This window comes from Triturus cristatus, chromosome 1_2, assembly GCF_964204655.1.
Source record: "Triturus cristatus chromosome 1_2, aTriCri1.1, whole genome shotgun sequence".
Lineage (NCBI taxonomy): Eukaryota > Metazoa > Chordata > Amphibia > Caudata > Salamandridae > Triturus > Triturus cristatus.
This window is the reverse complement of record NC_140580.1, coordinates 404,672,660-404,695,707: the sequence shown is the minus strand read 5'-3', so window position 1 is coordinate 404,695,707 and position 23,048 is coordinate 404,672,660. Positions and strand designations below refer to the sequence as shown.

The 23,048-nt window shown below is 45.8% G+C and overlaps 1 protein-coding gene across 1 annotated transcript; it reads left to right on the top strand.

Annotated features, from left to right (window-relative positions):
* The first annotated feature begins 6,062 nt into the window (after window positions 1-6,062).
* CH25H (cholesterol 25-hydroxylase) lies at window positions 6,063-7,653 on the top strand. The gene has a single exon (XM_085614967.1). It carries the CDS (start codon window positions 6,134-6,136, stop codon window positions 6,965-6,967), a length of 834 nt encoding a protein of 277 aa, XP_085471093.1. The 5' UTR covers window positions 6,063-6,133; the 3' UTR covers window positions 6,968-7,653.
* Window positions 7,654-23,048: the final 15,395 nt, after the last annotated feature.

The window sequence follows — 23,048 nt, the reverse complement described above, 5'->3', positions numbered from 1 at the left end:
CGGCTCCCTTGAGCTAACGGGCTGACGAGCCTTGGATCTGCACCTGCACGCCATGAGAGGTACTTGACCTGTTTTTAATTACATTTTGGCAGTCCACACGGCACCCCTTTACACTGTCCTGCTCCCTGCTGACGAGAGGCAACTACCTCGAAACACGTGTCCAGGGATGGCTAAATGCAACACATACTTTTTTCTTTACACATCGTGGCATAGACGTACCCGCCGTCGCCACTACATTTACCACAGTTCTTTGGGGCAACTTGCTGGTGTGACGAGCAGTGTGCGACCAACTTGTGTACAAATTATTACGGCTCCCTTGAGCTAACGGGCTGACGAGCCTTGGATCTGCACCTGCACGCCATGAGAGGTACTTGACCTGTTTTTAATTACATTTTGGCAGTCCACACGGCACCCCTTTACACTGTCCTGCTCCCTGCTGACGAGAGGCAACTACCTCGAAACACGTGTCCAGGGATGGCTAAATGCAACACATACTTTTTTCTTTACACATCGTGGCATAGACGTACCCGCCGTCGCCACTACATTTACCACAGTTCTTTGGGGCAACTTGCTGGTGTGACGAGCAGTGTGCGACCAACTTGTGTACAAATTATTACGGCTCCCTTGAGCTAACGGGCTGACGAGCCTTGGATCTGCACCTGCACGCCATGAGAGGTACTTGACCTGTTTTTAATTACATTTTGGCAGTCCACACGGCACCCCTTTACACTGTCCTGCTCCCTGCTGACGAGAGGCAACTACCTCGAAACACGTGTCCAGGGATGGCTAAATGCAACACATACTTTTTTCTTTACACATCGTGGCATAGACGTACCCGCCGTCGCCACTACATTTACCACAGTTCTTTGGGGCAACTTGCTGGTGTGACGAGCAGTGTGCGACCAACTTGTGTACAAATTATTACGGCTCCCTTGAGCTAACGGGCTGACGAGCCTTGGATATGCACCTGCACGCCATGAGAGGTACTTGACCTGTTTTTAATTACATTTTGGCAGTCCACACGGCACCCCTTTACACTGTCCTGCTCCCTGCTGACGAGAGGCAACTACCTCGAAACACGTGTCCAGGGATGGCTAAATGCAACACATACTTTTTTCTTTACACATCGTGGCATAGACGTACCCGCCGTCGCCACTACATTTACCACAGTTCTTTGGGGCAACTTGCTGGTGTGACGAGCAGTGTGCGACCAACTTGTGTACAAATTATTACGGCTCCCTTGAGCTAACGGGCTGACGAGCCTTGGATCTGCACCTGCACGCCATGAGAGGTACTTGACCTGTTTTTAATTACATTTTGGCAGTCCACACGGCACCCCTTTACACTGTCCTGCTCCCTGCTGACGAGAGGCAACTACCTCGAAACACGTGTCCAGGGATGGCTAAATGCAACACATACTTTTTTCTTTACACATCGTGGCATAGACGTACCCGCCGTCGCCACTACATTTACCAAAGTTCTTTGGGGCAACTTGCTGGTGTGACGAGCAGTGTGCGACCAACTTGTGTACAAATTATTACGGCTCCCTTGAGCTAACGGGCTGACGAGCCTTGGATCTGCACCTGCACGCCATGAGAGGTACTTGACCTGTTTTTAATTACATTTTGGCAGTCCACACGGCACCCCTTTACACTGTCCTGCTCCCTGCTGACGAGAGGCAACTACCTCGAAACACGTGTCCAGGGATGGCTAAATGCAACACATACTTTTTTCTTTACACATCGTGGCATAGACGTACCCGCCGTCGCCACTACATTTACCACAGTTCTTTGGGGCAACTTGCTGGTGTGACGAGCAGTGTGCGACCAACTTGTGTACAAATTATTACGGCTCCCTTGAGCTAACGGGCTGACGAGCCTTGGATCTGCACCTGCACGCCATGAGAGGTACTTGACCTGTTTTTAATTACATTTTGGCAGTCCACACGGCACCCCTTTACACTGTCCTGCTCCCTGCTGACGAGAGGCAACTACCTCGAAACACGTGTCCAGGGATGGCTAAATGCAACACATACTTTTTTCTTTACACATCGTGGCATAGACGTACCCGCTGTCGCCACTACATTTACCACAGTTCTTTGGGGCAACTTGCTGGTGTGACGAGCAGTGTGCGACCAACTTGTGTACAAATTATTACGGCTCCCTTGAGCTAACGGGCTGACGAGCCTTGGATCTGCACCTGCACGCCATGAGAGGTACTTGACCTGTTTTTAATTACATTTTGGCAGTCCACACGGCACCCCTTTACACTGTCCTGCTCCCTGCTGACGAGAGGCAACTACCTCGAAACACGTGTCCAGGGATGGCTAAATGCAACACATACTTTTTTCTTTACACATCGTGGCATAGACGTACCCGCCGTCGCCACTACATTTACCACAGTTCTTTGGGGCAACTTGCTGGTGTGACGAGCAGTGTGCGACCAACTTGTGTACAAATTATTACGGCTCCCTTGAGCTAACGGGCTGACGAGCCTTGGATCTGCACCTGCACGCCATGAGAGGTACTTGACCTGTTTTTAATTACATTTTGGCAGTCCACACGGCACCCCTTTACACTGTCCTGCTCCCTGCTGACGAGAGGCAACTACCTCGAAACACGTGTCCAGGGATGGCTAAATGCAACACATACTTTTTTCTTTACACATCGTGGCATAGACGTACCCGCCGTCGCCACTACATTTACCACAGTTCTTTGGGGCAACTTGCTGGTGTGACGAGCAGTGTGCGACCAACTTGTGTACAAATTATTACGGCTCCCTTGAGCTAACGGGCTGACGAGCCTTGGATCTGCACCTGCACGCTTGAGAGGTACTTGACCTGTTTTTAATTACATTTTGGCAGTCCACACGGCACCCCTTTACACTGTCCTGCTCCCTGCTGACGAGAGGCAACTACCTCGAAACACGTGTCCAGGGATGGCTAAATGCAACACATACTTTTTTCTTTACACATCGTGGCATAGACGTACCCGCCGTCGCCACTACATTTACCACAGTTCTTTGGGGCAACTTGCTGGTGTGACGAGCAGTGTGCGACCAACTTGTGTACAAATTATTACGGCTCCCTTGAGCTAACGGGCTGACGAGCCTTGGATCTGCACCTGCACGCCATGAGAGGTACTTGACCTGTTTTTAATTACATTTTGGCAGTCCACACGGCACCCCTTTACACTGTCCTGCTCCCTGCTGACGAGAGGCAACTACCTCGAAACACGTGTCCAGGGATGGCTAAATGCAACACATACTTTTTTCTTTACACATCGTGGCATAGACGTACCCGCCGTCGCCACTACATTTACCACAGTTCTTTGGGGCAACTTGCTGGTGTGACGAGCAGTGTGCGACCAACTTGTGTACAAATTATTACAGCTCCCTTGAGCTAACGGGCTGACGAGCCTTGGATCTGCACCTGCACGCCATGAGAGGTACTTGACCTGTTTTTAATTACATTTTGGCAGTCCACACGGCACCCCTTTACACTGTCCTGCTCCCTGCTGACGAGAGGCAACTACCTCGAAACACGTGTCCAGGGATGGCTAAATGCAACACATACTTTTTTCTTTACACATCGTGGCATAGACGTACCCGCCGTCGCCACTACATTTACCACAGTTCTTTGGGGCAACTTGCTGGTGTGACGAGCAGTGTGCGACCAACTTGTGTACAAATTATTACGGCTCCCTTGAGCTAACGGGCTGACGAGCCTTGGATCTGCACCTGCACGCCATGAGAGGTACTTGACCTGTTTTTAATTACATTTTGGCAGTCCACACGGCACCCCTTTACACTGTCCTGCTCCCTGCTGACGAGAGGCAACTACCTCGAAACACGTGTCCAGGGATGGCTAAATGCAACACATACTTTTTTCTTTACACATCGTGGCATAGACGTACCCGCCATCGCCACTACATTTACCACAGTTCTTTGGGGCAACTTGCTGGTGTGACGAGCAGTGTGCGACCAACTTGTGTACAAATTATTACGGCTCCCTTGAGCTAACGGGCTGACGAGCCTTGGATCTGCACCTGCACGCCATGAGAGGTACTTGACCTGTTTTTAATTACATTTTGGCAGTCCACACGGCACCCCTTTACACTGTCCTGCTCCCTGCTGACGAGAGGCAACTACCTCGAAACACGTGTCCAGGGATGGCTAAATGCAACACATACTTTTTTCTTTACACATCGTGGCATAGACGTACCCGCCGTCGCCACTACATTTACCACAGTTCTTTGGGGCAACTTGCTGGTGTGACGAGCAGTGTGCGACCAACTTGTGTACAAATTTAAACTCCTTGTAACTAACTTGTTAATGTTTTAAGTAAAATATATGTGTTCTTTTAATGGTTCTAAACATGAGTGGATGGTTGGCCAAACACTTATCATGAGGCTCCCATACATCCCTGCCTAGGAACATAACCCACACTACTCAATCATAGTAAACACGCATGTAACACAAATATACATTACCACAGCCCACAATCTGCAATGTTCCAGGTATCTAGTGTATGATATGCAGTTTATGTGATCCAAACACATGAAGGCCTACCCTCAAGTTGTGACCTCGGTAACATGGTTACATAAAATAGATACCCCCACTCTGCATGGTACCTACACTATCCGCTCACACCATCATTCCAAGTACCACTTTCAATGATGGGACAGAGAATGAACTGTTGAGGTTCACCTTAACAGGATAGTGTTATTATACCTTATGGTGGGCATCCACCCACCTAAAATAATAATCCATCGATAGATAGATAGATAGATAGATAGATAGATAGATAGATAGATAGATAGATAGATAGATAGATAGATAGATAGATAGATAGATAGATAGATAGATAGATAGATAGATAGATAGATAGAGAGAGAGAGATAGATAGATAGATAGATAGATAGATAGATAGATAGATAGATAGATAGATAGATAGATAGATAGATAGATAGATAGATAGATAGATAGATAGATAGATAGATAGATAGATAGATAGATGGATGGATCCTTCCCCGTGTTTCTCTTTCACTCACTTTGTCAGTCTCTCAATATGTCATTAGTTCTTTCACTCTCTTCCTGTCTCTTCATAACTCTGTATCTTGCTTTTTTGTCTGTTTTTCTCCCTCTCTTCCGCGCTGTCCCTACCTGCCTAGGGTGACCAGGCAACCAGGATTTGCTCGGACAGTCCCGGTTTTCGCCAGCTCTGCTGGCAGATTTCGGTAACTTTGGCTCATGTCCCGGTTTTTAGAGGGGGTCGATTGAAAACAGTGCGAAGAACTTTTTGGGGTGTTCTAAAGCTGTGCTTGTTAGCAGTTGTTATAAGTAAGCATTTAATTAATATGTATGATGTTGGCTGTAGAAATCACTTTTTTTTAATGCATCTTCTTTGATCCTATGTCGATGAGAGCTGTCATTCTGCACCATTCCGTGGATGAAAAAGTGTAGTCCTCCTATTTTTCAGAAATGTCCCGGTTTTTGGTTCTCAAGATCTGGTCATCATATATACCTGCCCTTCTCTCTCTCCATCACTCCCTATCTTTATCTGTCCCTATCTTTCTCTTTCCCTCTTTTTCTATCTTTTGCTTGTTTTCCCCCTCTCTCCAGCTCTCTCTCTACCTTTCACTGTCTCCCTGGCCTGCTCCTTATCATTCTTAACGTCGAGGACGCGCTACTCATGTTGGGATGTTCAGTTATGCAAACTCCAGCTTCAACTGATAAATGCGCTAGACCTGCCAAGATTTAAACGTGCCGTGCTTTATTTTCGTGTAAATTGGAAACTGAAACTTCGGCTGTGAAATGCTTTGACAGCCTGGACGTGTATAATATTTGGCAGGACGTTGTCACATATATTGGAACACAATATGGGTCAGTGCAGCGCGCTGCTATTCGTGAGTTCAGCAATCCAGAGGAGGAGGGAGCTACTGGCAGTGCGGGGATTTCCCGTCTCTGACTCCACCGCTGCCGGCCAAGGAGGAAGCGAAAGTGAAGTTATTTCCGAATGTGAATTCTCTCCCTCTGGCTTGTTTTGCTTCCGTGACATCACCGGGCTATGGAGGTTTGTGGGAGGGAGATATGAATATAATGGACCCGCGGAGGCGCTCTTCATTCATTCAAGATGAACTGCAGCTGGCAGCAGGGGCTCGGCGGTTCTCACCTGTGCCTCGTGGAGGAGATGCGGCCCACCCCGCTGCTCCAGCCGCTATGGGACCTGGTGCGGGGCGAGGAGGGCTGGCTCCGGTCCCCCTTCTTCCCGGTGCTCTTCTCCTTCTCGGTTTACATTGGGTTCTGCATCCCTTTCCTAGCGCTGGATCTGCTCTCCAGCAAAGTGCCGGCCTTGAGGCGCTACAAGATGCAGCCGCAAAGGAGTCCCACCGCGGGGGTGCTGCTGGCGTGCTTGCTACACACAGTCTACAACCACGTGGTCTTCATCTTCCCGGTGACGGTGGCCCACTGGTACTGGAGGCCGGCGAGCCTGCCCTCGGCGGCCCCGGGGCTGCTGAGACTGCTGCTGGACCTCGCCGCTTGCCTGCTGCTCTTCGACTTCCAGTACTTTCTGTGGCACGTGCTCCACCACCGAGTGCCCTGGCTCTACAAGACCTTCCACAAGCTGCACCACAAGCACACGGCCACCTTCGCCCTCAGCACGCAGTACTCCAGCGCCTGGGAGACGCTGTCCCTGGGCTTCTTCGCAGGGGCCTGCCCGATGCTGCTGAAATGCCACCCTCTGACGGAAATGGCCTTCTTTGTCGTCAACATCTGGCTGTCAGTGGAGGATCACTCTGGCTATGACCTCCCGTGGTCCACTCACAGACTTGTGCCCTTCGGGCTGTGCGGGGGGGCGCCGCACCACGACCTCCACCACTTGAGGTTCAAGTCCAACTACGCTCCTTATTTCACCCACTGGGACAGGCTCCTGGGGACATACGTCGATTTGGACTCCAAGGAGTGACATCTCGCCCCAGTAAAGAGGCACCTGTGACGGACAATGAGGAGCCCATGGCAGGGTATGAGTGACTTGTACCGGACAGTCGGCAGCCACCCTATGCCAGGCAATGTGTGACCTCCACCACACAGTGACAGCCATGCCACGCAAAGGGTAGCCCGTGCCAGGCGATGGACATGCTGTGCCAGGCAAGCGGCAGAACATTATGGACAGTGGACAATAAACTGAATCTGTGCGCGAAAACAACACATGTATGTGTGAGAGGCCACAGGATAGTCCGCGTTTAAGAAATGAAGGTGATTTTTGCAATAGTGTATGTAGATTATATTTAATGTCGCCTATCTATTCTATTTGAACTTCGACTTAATTTAGTAACAAAAAGCGTGAAATGTACACACACCAGGAGATTTTATTTATTGTGTGCACCAGCGTATTTGAATCAAGGTCCTTCAAACACAACAGCAAGGTTGCGTTGCGAGTTCATCTAGCGAACATATTAGCTTTTGTGAAGCTGAATTTATTTATTGCTGTATTTCACACACTGAGTTTGTGAAAAAAAGCCCCTATTGTATTTATTGTATCGTAGAATAATTATGTAAAAACTAATTGATGGCTGCCAATGATCAACTGTCTTTGACTGCTGAAATAATTTTTATAACATATTTATAATCATAAAATTATAATTTAACTTACATTTTTTGTTGTGGTTTATTTTGCTTTTGTCGATTTCCCTCCATAACCACAGGTTTTCTGGTAATAACAATGTAGCTGTGGAGGTTTTCAGAAGACCCTAGCAGCTTGAGGCGCTCATTTCATATGTAGCACTATTAAAAAAAAAAAAAAAGTTGCTATAATACAGCTGCAGTACTTGGGCAGATTGGAATACAAAGAACTGGTGATTGAGTCACGTGGGATCAACCATGAGGGTTTAAGTGTTATCATTACGGTACGCTACTGAGTGCTAGAGTACTAACGTGTGTGCCCGCAGCAGCGGATTCAAAGGCAGATGAAAGATTGCGTCCCGTTGCATCACTAATTGGTGATGCAACGGGACCATGTTTTCTGGTCGTGGCGTGGATAGTACCGAAAAACAAACATCTGTTTTCGTTTTAAGGTACAAAAGAGTAAATGTCGACCGAGGACCCCCTTACACAGTAAAATATTTAATCACAGGTAGGATGCATGATTTAAACGCTGAAAGGAGTAAACGTAGGGCACACAACCGTTCCATAATATAAAATGAACAAAAAAGAAAAGTGACGGAGCAACAGTCGAAAATGTGTTAATAGGAAACAAAACATATGGAAGTTGAAAATATGAGCAAGCAGTGACAAAGACAATAGGTCGGTCAATTTTAGCCACGTGTTTTGTGTAATGGCTTATGCGGTTGTGTAGACAAATAGATATAAAATATAAATCTGTGTACAATGAAGGGTGACCAACTGTCATGGGTGCAAATTCGGGACGGTAGGTGTAAAAATTCAGGAGGGGGGTCAAAATTCAGGACAAAAATTCAGGACAAAAGGTCAAAATTCAGAACAAAACTTTGGGACAAAAGGTAAGTTTTACAGACACGCCATGACTATTGGCTTTGTCAATGGATGTTAGTTGCATACAATAAATAAAAAAGCAGCAATTATGGCTTTGTTTGATATAATAATACAAATTCTTCAGCTCTAAAATGATGAGACTGTGTAAGAACTATAACCTATTCTTTTGAACTTGTTTTGTACATTTCTTCCATCTAACCATAGCAGAATGCCCTGCCTTAGACCGTGGCGGAAGGAGGCCCACCACATGCTGTAACACCCCAATCTAGCCCATTGTCATTCTGTATGTGGTAATCAGCCTACAAAATACAAATTACGGACAAAGGGTGTCCGTAAAAGGGGATCCTCACGGACAACGGGCTTAAGGTCCAAATTAGGGACAGTCCGTGAAATTTACGGGCGGTTGGTCACCCTAGTGCAATGTCCAGATAAACCATACCCACAAGCATATATATATATATATATATATATATATATATATATATATATATATATATATATATATATATTACCTACTGGCGGTCGCCAGTAGGTAGTTATAGTTAGGACCCCTTTTCCATAGGAAAACCTCAACATTCTATTTTCAAATAACTTTGGCGCCGGTCGATGAATCCTCGCGAATTTCTCAAAATAGGTGGGGCGCTACGCTCCGCTCCTACCCTGAAAGTCTCGGGGGGATTCGTCAAGCGGGGGCTGAGATAAAAGGGGGGTCCCAAAACGCGTTTTTCCCATGCATTTTTCCATAGGACCTTTAGAACGAGCTACAGCCCGAACGGCTGAACAGAATTACTAGAAATTTGGCAGAGAGGTAGTCCCTAGGTCAAGGAAGTGCCTTTTGTAGGTTTGGTGTAAATCTGTTCAGTAGATTCTGAGAAAATAGCCTTTAAATCAATATATATATCTGAGCCCGCTTACGGTACGCTTACCGTACGCTTACCGTAAGCGTACGGTGGCGTGCGCGAGCGCGATTCTGATTGGCTCTTAGATCTTAGTAAACATTCGAATCGGCCGAAACCAGGAAGCGGCGGCCGCCATTTTGTCTCTCGCACTGAGTGTTGTTTATCAAACAAGATGGCCAAAAACATGTTACGGGGCTGTTTTGACAACTCCCTCCCACATAGTCATGTTGAGGGAGTCCCCAAACATCCCCCAAGAGCAAAAACGGTTTTATTTTTTTTTCGGCAATTTCGCCGAGTACGCTTACCGTACGCTTACCGTAAGCGTACGGTAAAAAAAAACAAATAAAAAAAACACTATCCACACTTACCCCACCCCCTGTGCTTTTGGTGGCCGTAGGCCACCAAATGTACAGGGCTTATTAATAGGTAAAAAAAACTAAATTTTGGCAACATGAAATTATAAAATCGAAATAAAAAAAACACTATCCACATTGACCCCACCCCCTGTGCTTTTGGTGGCCGAAGGCCACCAAATGTACAGGGCTTATTAAAGTTGATAAAAACCGTGCACGGAACGAACTGCGTTAAGTGGGCGCGCACGCCTCGAATGGCGTAAAGTAACTTAGCATTTAAAAAACCGTACAAATTCACTGAAAAAACCATAGGTTTCACACACGTTATAGTTAGGAATTAGCATTTAAAAAACCTTGCAAATTCACTGAAAAAACCATAGGTTTCACACATGTTATAGTTAGCGGAAATTTTACTGATAAAAAACCAGTGAAATTGCCCCGTTATAGTTAGTGCTGGCAACTATAACTCACGCGACCGCAATCTTCTGCTGATGACATATGTGTCTTTATGAAAAAAAAATATTTGTAATATATGTATAGCTAAAAATGTATGGAAGAAGACATGGGCAAATAAGTGTCTAAATACAGTATTAGCATCAGCAGAGGATTGCGGTCGCGTGAGTTATAGTTGCCAGCACTAACTATAACGGGGCAATTTCACTGGTTTTTTATCAGTAAAATTTCCGCTAACTATAACATGTGTGAAACCTATGGTTTTTTCAGTGAATATATATATATATATATATATATATATATATATATATATATATATATATATATATATATATATATATATATATATATATATATATATATATATATTTATATATATTTATACATATATATATTCACTGAAAAAAACATAGGATTCAGGGGCGTTATAGTTACTTGGACATTTTACTCGTACAAAACCATAGAAATTCCTCCGTCATAGTTAGTTCAGCTAACTATAACTCACGCCCCCGCAATGCACTGCTGATGACGTCACATATTACATCACTCATGACATGGTCAGTGACATCACTGACGACATCAATGATGACATCTCAAAGTACATCACTGATGACATCACTGATGACATCATCCATGTGATAATTTGATGCATCTTCTCACACCCTAATATAACCTTTGATACACCCACTCTAAATTACTGACTGCCATTCTTAGAACCATAGACACTCCAACAACTCATTACCCACTCACTGATTCTTAGGTTTACACACACATCCACTAACTCACCCATTCAGTCACTCATACTTACGGTCACTCAGTACAGGTCTATCATATGCACTCATACACCTATATAGAAACTCACACACCACCACTCATCCATAGAGGTACTCACAAGTCATGCAAATAATTAATCACACTGCCATTTACTCACCTATACAGTTATACACACACCAGCTCACTTACTCATACAAATACTAGCACATACTTACGCTCTTATACAATCACTGATACAAGCACAGACTCATCCATACAGCCACTCTCACAATCACACACTCTCACTTATAGCCAATCATAGCCTCCAACACACATATATACTGCCTCTCACATATGTAGTTACTCACACATATACAACTGAGATACACATTCACTCACTAACACACCCATACACACACTTACCCACCCATACAGTCCATCACAGATGCACTCTTGAAACCATGCACCCAGTGAATCACCCACTTCCATATCTATGTACAGAGTAACACACACCCCACCCACACAAACACTCAGGCACCCATACAGATACTCAGACAACCAATCAATAATCCATATAGACACTCATGTAGCTATTCGCAAACCTATGCAGCTGCTTACACACCAACAGACAGACAGATACAGACATTCACACAGTTTGCTCACTAACCCATGCATTCAGTAAGATACGTTTAATCACTCACTCATAGAGTCAGTCACACATCTACTAAATCATCTATTCAGACACTTATACACCCACTCATTCTTCAATACGCCTTTCCCTATATGTATTAAACATATTTAAACTTTACAGAAACACACTGTCACTGGATGATATCATCAGTGATGTCATTTGAGATGTCATCAGTGATGCCATCAGTGATGTCACTGACCATGTCATGAGTGATGTAATATGTGACGTCATCAGCAGTGCATTGCAGGGGCGCGAGTTATAGTTAGCTGAACTAACTATAACGGGGGAATTTCTATGGTTTTGTACGAGTGAAATGTCCAACTAACTATAACTTTCAGTGAATTTCAAAGGTTTTTTAAATGCTAATTTCTAACTATAACATGCCTGAAACCTATGGTTTTTTCAGTGAATTTCAAAGATTTTTCAAATGCTAGTTTCTAACTATGCCTACAGAGGTAGGACATGTGATGAAAGAAGAAACAACGCACAGAAAGAAAAAAAAGAAATGCAGAAAAAAGCAACAGAAGTCCACAAAGACGAAGAAAAGTGCAGGAAGAAGAAGAGATGTGCAGAAAGAACCAATAGAGGATCAGAAAGTCCTCCTGTGCCCACAACTTGTTCAGATGGGTACTGGTGGTAACTGACTCTGTCTAACCAGGCCTAGAGCCAGTGCTATGATAAAAGACACTTAGAATACAGTGAAAACACCTACATACACTATGGAACACTATGCGTTGGGGTACCCCGTGATTAGCATGACCTCCTCTGTAAGACCCTAGTACATAATAGGGCAGGGGGATTAAAACTACCTCTTAAAATGCACCACGGGGCACGTTTGCACACTGGTGAAGGGAGGGGAGGGCCTGAGGTGACATGTGTGCAAACACGCCCTGTGGTGCGTTTTAAGTTGGGGGATTAAGTCCCCTTGAACCCTGAGGGTCCCTGGGGTCCAACTAGCCCACCAGGTACCTCCAGTAAGCGCCACAGAGCTGTGTTGCAGAGAGGTGTAAAAAGGGGCGTGGCCTCTGAACATCTCTCTGCAACGCAGCTCCCTGGCGCATACTGGAGGTTCCTGGTGGGCTTGTTGGCCCCCAGGGACCCCCAGTATTCAAGGGGAATTAGTTCCCCATCTTACAACGTGCCAGGGGGCGTGTTTGCAGAGTGCTGCAGGGAGGGGGCCGGGCCTCCGCCGTGGTGCCAGTCTTTTTAAAAAAAAATTTTTTTTAAGAAGGGGGGCTGTGTGGCCCCCCTTCTTTTCCTATTTTATTGGCCCTGGGGACCCCATCCCCCAGGGCCTGACCCCTATTTTTTATTTTATTCAAAAAAATTGGAAGGGGGCCGTGTGGCCCCCCTCCCGAGGCCATATTCGGCCCATCCCCCGGGGCCTGGGCTCTCGTTGGGGACCGTGGGGGGTCCCCAATTCCCCCACGGTCCCGCTGGCTCCCTGCCTCCTGTGCAAGCTGGCATTGCTTTTCCACATGGGGAGCTGCTAAGATGCAACTCCCCGTGTGGAAAAGCAATGTGGTTTGGATTTTGAAAGCGAGAGCAGGTTTCCTGCTCTCGCTTTCAAAACCCAAACCAGAGTTTGCAATGACAGGGCGGGAGCCGCGAGGCTCCCGCCCTGTCATTGCAAACAGCAGTGTCCCGGGGTGGGCACCCCGGGACACTGCAGGAGCCAGTCCTGGGGGGTGGTGGTCCCCAGGGCCATCACTGGCTCCAGGAGGGGGGCCGCGCGGCCCCCCTCCCAACATTAGCAAAGCCCTGGATAGGTGGTGGTCCCTGGGGCTCGGGGGTCCGTAACGGACCCCCAAATTTGCATAGCTAGTGCCCCGGGGGGGTGGCGGCCCCTGTGGCTGTGGGGGGGCCATGTGCCCCCCGCAAATATGTAAAGAAAGCCCTGGGGTTGGCGGTACCCTGGGGCTTGGGAGGCCTTGGATGCCCCCCACCCATTTAACGTACAAGCCCCGGGGGTGGCGGTCCCCGGGGCTGCGGGGGGGGCAGTGTGCCCCTGCAAACATTTATAGAAAGCTCCGGGGGTGGTGGTCCCAGGGCTGCAGGGGTCCCCCTGGGCCCCCCAAATATATTTTACACATGCCCCCGGGACTTGGCCCACCCGGGGGCTAATTAATAACGAAGCGCGGGAGCCCGTTCAGTAGTTTCGGCTGTAGCCTTGCATAAAGTTTCCAATGGGAAATTGTTTTTTTGACTCTTATTTTTTGAATTTCTCAGCAACTACTGAACGGATTCACACCATTTAAAAAAAAAGGTCTCTTTTTGAACCAAGGGCTACCTTTTTGCAAAATTTGGTGTAATTCCGTTCAGCAGTTCGGGCTGTAGTCGTATCTAAAGTTTCCTATGGGAAATAACATGGAGAAAATGCATTTTGGGACCCCCCTTTTTTCTCAGACCCCGCTTGGTGAGTCCCCCCGAAACTTTCAGGATAGGAGCTGACCAGAGCGGGCCATAAGTTTAGAAAATGTTGCGAAGATTCGTCAACCGGCGCCAAAGTTATTGGGAAAACAATAAACGCTTTTTGAATAGAAACATGGTCCTAACTATAACTACCTACTGCCGACTGCCAGTAGGTAATATTTGTTTATACATATTTGTGTGTATGTATATATATATATATATATATATATATATATATATATAAACATATATATATATATACACACACATACACACACACCCACTTTTTGGACAAAACACAAATGGTAACATGTAGAGATAGGTGACTGATGGCTGTAGTAAGTGTGAATACATGGATGACAAATGAATGGCTGTATGTGCATGTGTTTTGATTAGTATGGTTTCATAACAAGCTCGATGCATGTGTGAATATGTAGATAAACACCTGGGTGTGAGTAGATGAATCAATGTGAGGGTAAGGGCGGATCCATATTTGCATGGCTGAGGTTGGTTGATAGATGCATGGGTATGGATGGACAATCGTGGGTAGATTCATGTGGATAAGTACGTTGATAGTTATGGATGACTACAAAGTTGGCTGGACAAATGACTGAGTGGTTAGCTGGGCATATGGGTGTGTGTAGGATGCCTGGATGTAGGTATATCGATGGATGGGTGAACTCATGTGAGTGGGTAAACATCAAATATCAATAAGTTCTGATTTGCTAATGAAATAATGGACACTGAATAGCTTACTAACTTAATCATAAAAATACTAATTAAACAAATACCTTTCTTTTCAAATAGAGAAACACAAAGAGAACATATTTTGTAGATCGGGCTGCCTAAATGTTCAAAGTTGCATGATTTCTACCCAACTTTCAAAACTCAACCTCACACAGCTATGAGCTGAAACAGTGAGTGACCTGCCGGTGTGTCTGTAGAATATGAGGAGTGGTGTGTGCTGTTTCCTGTAGACAATCGGGACATGGTCTGTTTTTATTTGTGGTGGGTTGTAAATGACTGAAGGGATTTGGAGAAGGTTGTTTGTGCAGGTCTGGGTGTGTGTGAAGTTGTGAAGGGGTAGGTGAATTGTTGCTTAACCTCTTCGGTGCCCGTGACGAGCTGGACTCGTCATGGGCCGCGGTGGCGCTGTGCCCATGACGAGTCCAGCTCGTCACAAACCCCGCCCGCTAATGTAACGGCCGGCACAGGGCGGGGAAAGGGGCGGGCACCGAAGGGGTTAAAGGGTTCTTCATGAGTGGGATGTATGTGAATCAAAGCTACAAGAAACTAAAGCATTGGAGGTTGTTTCTACATATATGGTCCATAGAATCTGATCCATGAGAGGTGTTCTTTGTGGCAGATATGTGTAGGAAGGTCTGCAAGAAATTGGATGGGAATGCTTGGTCAGGATGGGGAGGACCAATGTGTGCACATCTATGACAGGCTGTGGCTGTTTTTCCCCAACCATATACTAAACTAAAGGGCCCTTGCTGTGATTTATAGAGGTAGGCGATTTGGAAGAGTTTGTGACAGCCGGTTTGGGGGTGGGGGGGTGAGGGGGAGTGGTAACTCTGTGGTGGTTTGTGAAACATTTTAGGGTATTCTCCATGACATGTTTTGGTCATGTTGAGTGTAATGTCTGGAGTTAGTATACAGGTTCAGATCTTTGGATTGAAAATCCAATATGCCTGGTGCTATCAGGCTGATGCAATGGTCAGTTTTATTGCAGGCACATGCCACACAAATAAAAAGTAGAAATAAAATATGTCACCACCTATACTAATCTAGAGTTTTACATAGCGCAAACTATACCTGAAACATCGGGTATCAGAGCGCTTTACATGAGCACCAGTTTCGTTACAGAAGGACACATTCATTTTTGTTAGGCACGGGGAGATTACGTGATTTGCCCAGAATCACAGAATGTTGAGCGTTGATGCCGAGACTCAAACCCGGTTCTCCAGCTTCGAGGTCGACCACTGTAGCCGTAAGGCTACATCCTCTCCTCAATATGCGTGAAATAAACATTCTACATTTAAAAAATAACCTTTCCATTTTAAAAGAACAGTACAAGTGTTTTGTAGCAGGCAGGTGTATTTGGAATAGGTACATAACCCTTTTTTGTTTTAACACACATCATAAGAAAATATGATTTTTATTGGCACACAAAAAAAGAACCATTGGCTTTGAATTACTGTGACCTGAAGTATCATCAAAAGCAATAACAAAGGATAAAGAATAGATAGATTTATCTTGGCAAAGTAGAGTATTGGGCCCCTAGAACTAGAATGAACTTATTGTTAGGCATATGGCCACAGGTAATCAGATCAGACAAAATGCTGTCACTCGTTGTTCAAGAGATCCATGAGCTTAAGTGGGTTGATCCACTTCCCCATGCCTAATGCATTGGGGGGGGGGGGGGGTGGGAGCAGAATCTGAATGACAGTTGAACAGACAAATGGATGACGATAAATGACCCAACGTTCCTCTCTGAACTGTAGAAGATGTCCTTGAGGATAGGGTTTTGTATGAGATATTTGGGGATCTTTTAGAAAAGACTATGACTGTAGTCAGAGCATGTAGGGAACGTGTAAAGGGATCTTGTGTATTGAATGTCGGGTGAGTTGGGGATGGTCTCTGATGGCCTGTGTGGAATGTTTGAACTGTCCTGTAGGCATGAGGGTATGCAGTGGGTGCTTATTGTGGCCTGCTGGGAAATTCAGTGGCATAGCAATCACAAGGAGATGATGGACGGAGCGCTGAAACTTTTCAGACACTCACACCCAGTCACAGGTCTGCGTTGAATTCATCATCATTCTTTAGCTTACTTCGCCACCTCAGTTCAGACCCAGCTATATGCAAATCAGTCTTGACCCTGTGCCTCATGGGAAACGTCCAGCCTGAACTGCCAAGCCAGGTCTTCCCTGAACCGGAAACAAGCATCCTGGTACCGGTTTCTGGGTAGCACCCTTCATCAGCCAGGCTAGCTTGAATTCGGTGGCAAAGTGAGCAAGGGACATACGTCTGGGCATACCCTGCCAACTTAGGGGTTTATAACGATGGCGGGTGGACAAAGTCTGCCTGCCACCGTAACGGAATGCGGGACCATCCGCCAGGGGTGTGGCGGTCCCACAACTGCAATTAGGATGCCACCATGGCGGTGGCATCCCCCATTCCCAACATTGAGGCAGGCGGAGATCACAGCACCGCCCGCCACAATGCTGGGAATGCACATTGTTGCATTGGCATGCACAAGGTGACAGGCACCGCGCGGTGCCTGCCACCTTGTCCGTGCCAATGTTGGGGGTACCACAGGTACCCCCCCAAGTGCACCCCCCAACACAGGGGGCCCACAACGGGCCCCTGCAGGCGAAACCGCATGCCTTTACATGGCAGCAACGCCGCCATGGAAAGGCTCATCTCCGCACTCATCATGATATGGATGGCACCATGTCATGACCTTTTTCTGCCCGGTTGACGAGTCGACCGGCGGAAAAGCGGCGGATGGTCTTTCCGTCCACCGAGGACCCCCCAGCCATACTAATATGGCGGGGGGTCATTCAGGTTCGGATGGCGGGCGGATCGCTACCACCGGGCCGGAGGTGGCGATCCGGCCGCCATCCTAATGGGGCCCTTGGGGTGAACAAAGCAAACACAAGGAGATGATGGACGGAGCATTGAAACTTTTCTGACACTCACCCCCAGTAAAAGATCTGGGTTGAATCCTTCATCATTCTTTAGCTCACTTTGTCACCTCTGTTCAGACCGAGCTCTATTGAAATCGGTCTTGACCCTGTGCCTCATTGGAACAGTGCAGCCCAAACTGCCAAGCCAGGTCTTACCTGAACCGGAATCTAGCATCCTGGTAGCGGTTTCTGGGTAACACCCTTCATCAGCCAGGCTAGCTCGAATCCAGTGGCAAAGTGAGCAAGGGACCCAAGTCTGTGCATACCCTGCCAACTTAGGGCGAACAAAGCAAACACAAGGAGCTAATGGACGGAGCACTAAAACTTTTCAGACACTCACCCCCAGTCACAGATCTGGATTGAATCCATCATCATTCTTTAGCTCACTTCGCCACCTCAGTTCAGACCCAGCTATATGCAGTGGCATAACACGAGCTGATGTGGCCACCCCGTAGAAGGTGGTGATTGGCCCAGGACTCCCGTATCTTACAGATATTTGTAGGCTTTAGGCTGAATGGAGGCCCTCTGAAGGGTGTGGGCCCCCCTTCACTGCATCGCCATGCAGGGCCATCAGTGTCCCTGAGAAGATGCTGTGGGTAATCGAAGGGAGGGTTAGCAGAGGGTGGGCTGGTATTCTGTGAAGGGTGTTCTGGTGTTGACCTGGATTTGAGGGTGTATGGATGGTCTGTAGGGTCTGCAGGTGTGGCCTTCATGGGACATTGTCAGGGAGGCTTTGGGTGGTCTTTAGAGATCATTTGGGTGATCACTGGCAGGTACTGTAACGGATACTGATAGCGATTTGAAGGGACTTGTGCACTAAGTCCTCTGAAGAAAGGTTCTGTTGGATTCCACTAGAAAAAGTGTCCTTAAAGCACGATTTCCCATGTACATATGTGACCAATTATATAACAGACATAACATACCTCAGGTAAAAAAATATCCTCACAAATTCTTTACTACAAAATACATGCCGACATCTCAAAACTGGAAAGTTAGAGATGAAAAACTCAATGAAGCATTAACATTTCTGTTGCATTCTCAAATGTGACAAAAACATGAAGATACATTCCCAACCCACACATGCCAACATTTCACAACACGAAAGATGGAGATAATAGAAAAACAAATCGGGGGAATTCATTTTCCACACTGCCTAACATTGAAACATTGGGAATTTCAAGGGGGAGATAGCTACAATAAAGCAATTTCTGGTTTAAAAATCTGGGGCCTATCGTCTGAATAAGGTCTATTGGAAGGTGTGAAGAAAGACTTAACACTGAAGCTGTTTAAGAGACATTGTGCACAAAACCATAGCAATTAACACCAGCGCTCTTTGAGTGCCCAAAGAGAAGGAGGGGGCCTATTTTACTTGCTGGATTAGGCCCTGTGTCAACCTTGCTCTGTCACTGCTCTCTGTAGGCAGACTTGTGCACAGTCAGCCCTCCTTCCTGGCAATGTCATGCTTTGGCCATGAGCTCTGGTGAGAAGGCTTTGATGGGACACACATATTCCAAGCTCTTTCCACTCAGAAATAGAAAATGAAGGAACGGACTGACGTTGCTGAACCAAGTCCAGGAGGTGGAAGTGCACCCCTGTGCTCGTCTTTGCTTGTGATGAAATCATCAGAAAGAACTACTGTCCTTGGTGTTAAATAGATTATAGAAGAAGACAGCATTCTAGGCCTGAAATTACACAATGTGTAAGCAGGAAACCTGGGGGCAGATTTATGTTAACTGGCGCATCCCTGCATATCAGCAGGGATGCGCCAATTATTATGCGCCACAGCTGCGCCACCATGGATGCGGCGCATTTATAATGCGGTGCACCATGGGGCAAAAACGGCACAGATGCGTGACGCATCTGTGCCGTAAAAGTGGCGCATTGCTGGAGTTGCGTCGCAAGCGCGACGCAGCTCCAGCAATGTTCTGGGGTGCCCTATTGTTACAATGCTGCGTCAATCCTTACGCCTGCTTCAAGCAGGCGCAGGGTTTTGACGCAGCATGGGCCTAAAAGTGACTGAGTGAAATCTTGTAGATTTCACTCAGCCACTTTTAGGAGGCGTTCCTGCGCCGGAACGCCCCCACCTGCCCTGGAACGCCTACATGTGGCGCAGGGCTTTACAACGTGACGCATCTCCCAGATGCGTCACGTTGTAAATACCCCGCACAATGGCGCAGGATTTGCGCCGCTGCTGCGTCACAAAAGTGACGCAACGGCGGAGCAAAAGTGGCGCAAGTGCAACATAAATCTGCCCCCTGGTGTTTAAGTCCCAGCTTGCCACCTTGACCAAATAGTGTGATCTTAGTCAAATCACGGACTAGATTTGGAAATCTCACCACGCAGAATGGTCATGCCGGTTGTAATGCTTCTAATGCAGTGAACTGCGCCACTTCCTTCCTCCCGAGCTTGTGGCAGCAGAAAGTCATTGTCCATTCTGTCCACTCACATCACCAGCCCCCTTAGCACTGCTGTGACTTTCTGCATCACCTGCGCAATCAGACTGGCATCAGCTCCCGACTTCCTTTTACTTTGTACTTTTGGTTTTAAGAAAGATGTCTTGTGTCTGATTAATTTTTCACTTGATCTCTGTTTCCATTTAACAACACTGAACTATTTAACTCATGGTAGAATTAAACATAATCACTGTCTTTTTCTGTTAAACACAACACAGAGGAATATCCCAATCCCGTATCTAAATTGCACATTGTGTAAACAGAAAAACTGGAGTCCCCATCCCAGGTTCTCTCTTTTACCGAGTTGTGTGATCCAAGACAAATCACTTTACTTCACAGTTCCTCGTTATCTTCAATTATCACATTTGAGAGCACCTTGAAGTAATTCAGTTCGAGTGTGACACTATACAAAATTCCCTCTTGTGTATGACTTAATACCTATAATGTTGCTTATCTATAACAGAAATATAGGCCATATATATGAGAGAACATCATAACTTCCTATATTGCTCACCGCATCATTGGATAGTGGTGAAAGATGATGGCCAGAGGAAAGGGTCTCTTAATGTTTCTATTTTATATTTAGAAACTTTCACTTTTAACAAATGTAATTCAATGCAGGTATGTAGTTTAACTCCTGAATTAAAACTCTTGAAAATGTTTAAGAAACACACTTTTATGAATGTTTTACTCTTTATCATATTTGTGTTCATTTGTTTTGTAATTTGCATACCAAATTACACACGAAAATTGCTATACCACTTAGCTTGACATGTGATGATGGGGTGAGTGCACTGAGTGTTGCTCATAAGCATGGGTGTTGCAGATACGTTCATCAGTGGAGGTTGATTGTGGTGTATGAATTTCACTCAATAGTATTTGAGGAGCCAAGCCATTGGAGGCCCTGTTACACCACCAAAAAGTATTAATGAAAGACATCCAGAATCGACAGTGGAGCAACACATTGGAGGAACTCTTCAAACGTCAGGGACCATTATATGCAGTCTGTTTGATAGCATCACAGAACTCAAACAATTGGAGGAACTGTTAAAACATCAGCAGTATTATAGGGAGTCCAGCCAGGAGCGAGAGAGGAGCAACCCAGTGGAGGCACTGTTTATCTAACAAAGCAATTTCTATGTCTACAAAGTGTTCACACAGGGTTTAGGGATGGATAGGATAGAGGAAGAGAAAGGGTCAGTGGCCCTCGGACCCTTCTGGCCACAACAGATCTAAGCTGGGATGGTACTACACGAAGATGACCTCTGGTACTACAGAAAGATGACCTCAACCTTCTCCTCCCTCCCCCTCCCCCCAAATGCCCCCTAACCTGTATGGCAGGCCCCTATAGGAGAGGATAACATTTTCTTTGGGGGGGGTAGAAGAGATTAAATCAAAAGAGAGAGTGGACGTCCCAGGCATCACTAGTGGAGGGAGTATGTGGATTTTGGAGAAGAAAAGAGAGCGAGAGACAAAAATCAAGACAAAAAGAGTGTGGATTTAGAGACAATGGGAGCAGCATGGGGAGAAAAAATAAGTGAATGAGAAAAAAAGAGCTAAATAAAAAGAGAGAGAAGATGGAAGAAAGACAGAAAAAAACTAAATGTATTTACAGGACATGCATGATTCTTGTTAAAAGTTGCTCCACATTATTGACTCCTTTCAATTGAGCAGATATAGATTGTTTCTCACAACACATCAACATGTTGTCTCTTGAGTTTCTTTCAGAGAGAAGTGTGGTTTGTCACTGGAGAATCTGGTTCTGACCAATTACCTTTCACGGCCCTCAGAGGGCCATACAGAGGAGTTGTCACAAGGAGATGCCCTTTACCACCATTAATCAAGCAGTGCCTGGGTAATTAGTTTCTCTTGGGAATTTGAAGAACAATGGATCATTTATACAAAATTGGAGAAAGAATAAAGAGAGAGCGCTGGCTCGCTGATCTTTATTGCCTTCTGCAAACAATTTGCCATCTAGGCAAAGTCAAGCCTCATTACAGATTCCTGGACTTTAGGCTTCCTTATGTTTTCATACACTGCTAAGTATTCAGAAGCTTTTTCTGACATCACATGACATCACATTTCACCTAAAGGATCCTCTTCCTTAGTTTCTAGGTCTATCTGGATGTGTTTTTCTCTATTATATTTATGGGCTATTAATGTGCTTGGTTGTGGTCTGATTTTAATGTTTTCTATTTGTTATGTTTATGCTTTAAGAGCAGAGTGATGCTTACAGTTTTGCTGCCCTTATCAGTTCTTGTCTTGGAGGTTGTGAGCCATAAATCTGGACTGTCTGTCACATGAGAGGTGATGTGAAGATGGGATGTTGAAGATTAATTGAATATGAATTGGTTCCTTGACTCACTGTTTTCAGTAATGAGGGAATCAATAAGCTTTACACTCCTCTCCCTTTAGCAATCGAGAGAATACAGTGTTGTGGTGCAAATATTCAAATTCATCATTGACAACCAATATAATGATAGTGCCTTCAACGGGTGATGGGCAGTATTTTTAGTTCAGAGATCATATACGTCAGGAAGCCAAATATCCATCCGGCATGTGTCAGGTAGTAGAAAACAATCTAAGAACACTTAGTCTTAAAGCCCAGACTCCAAGTCCTTTGGGGGAGGGGTAAAATAGTAGATTCCAATTTAAGGACTTAAACTAAATCCTAGGCAGAGGTTTTAGCATGTATGTATTATGAGGAAAAGCAAGTAATAGAAAATATGGAGATACATAATCGAAAATAAGGAGATACAATTGTGTATGTAAGTATATATATATATATCTTTATTGCGTGATTTAAAAGTAAACCATTGCAAGTACAAACA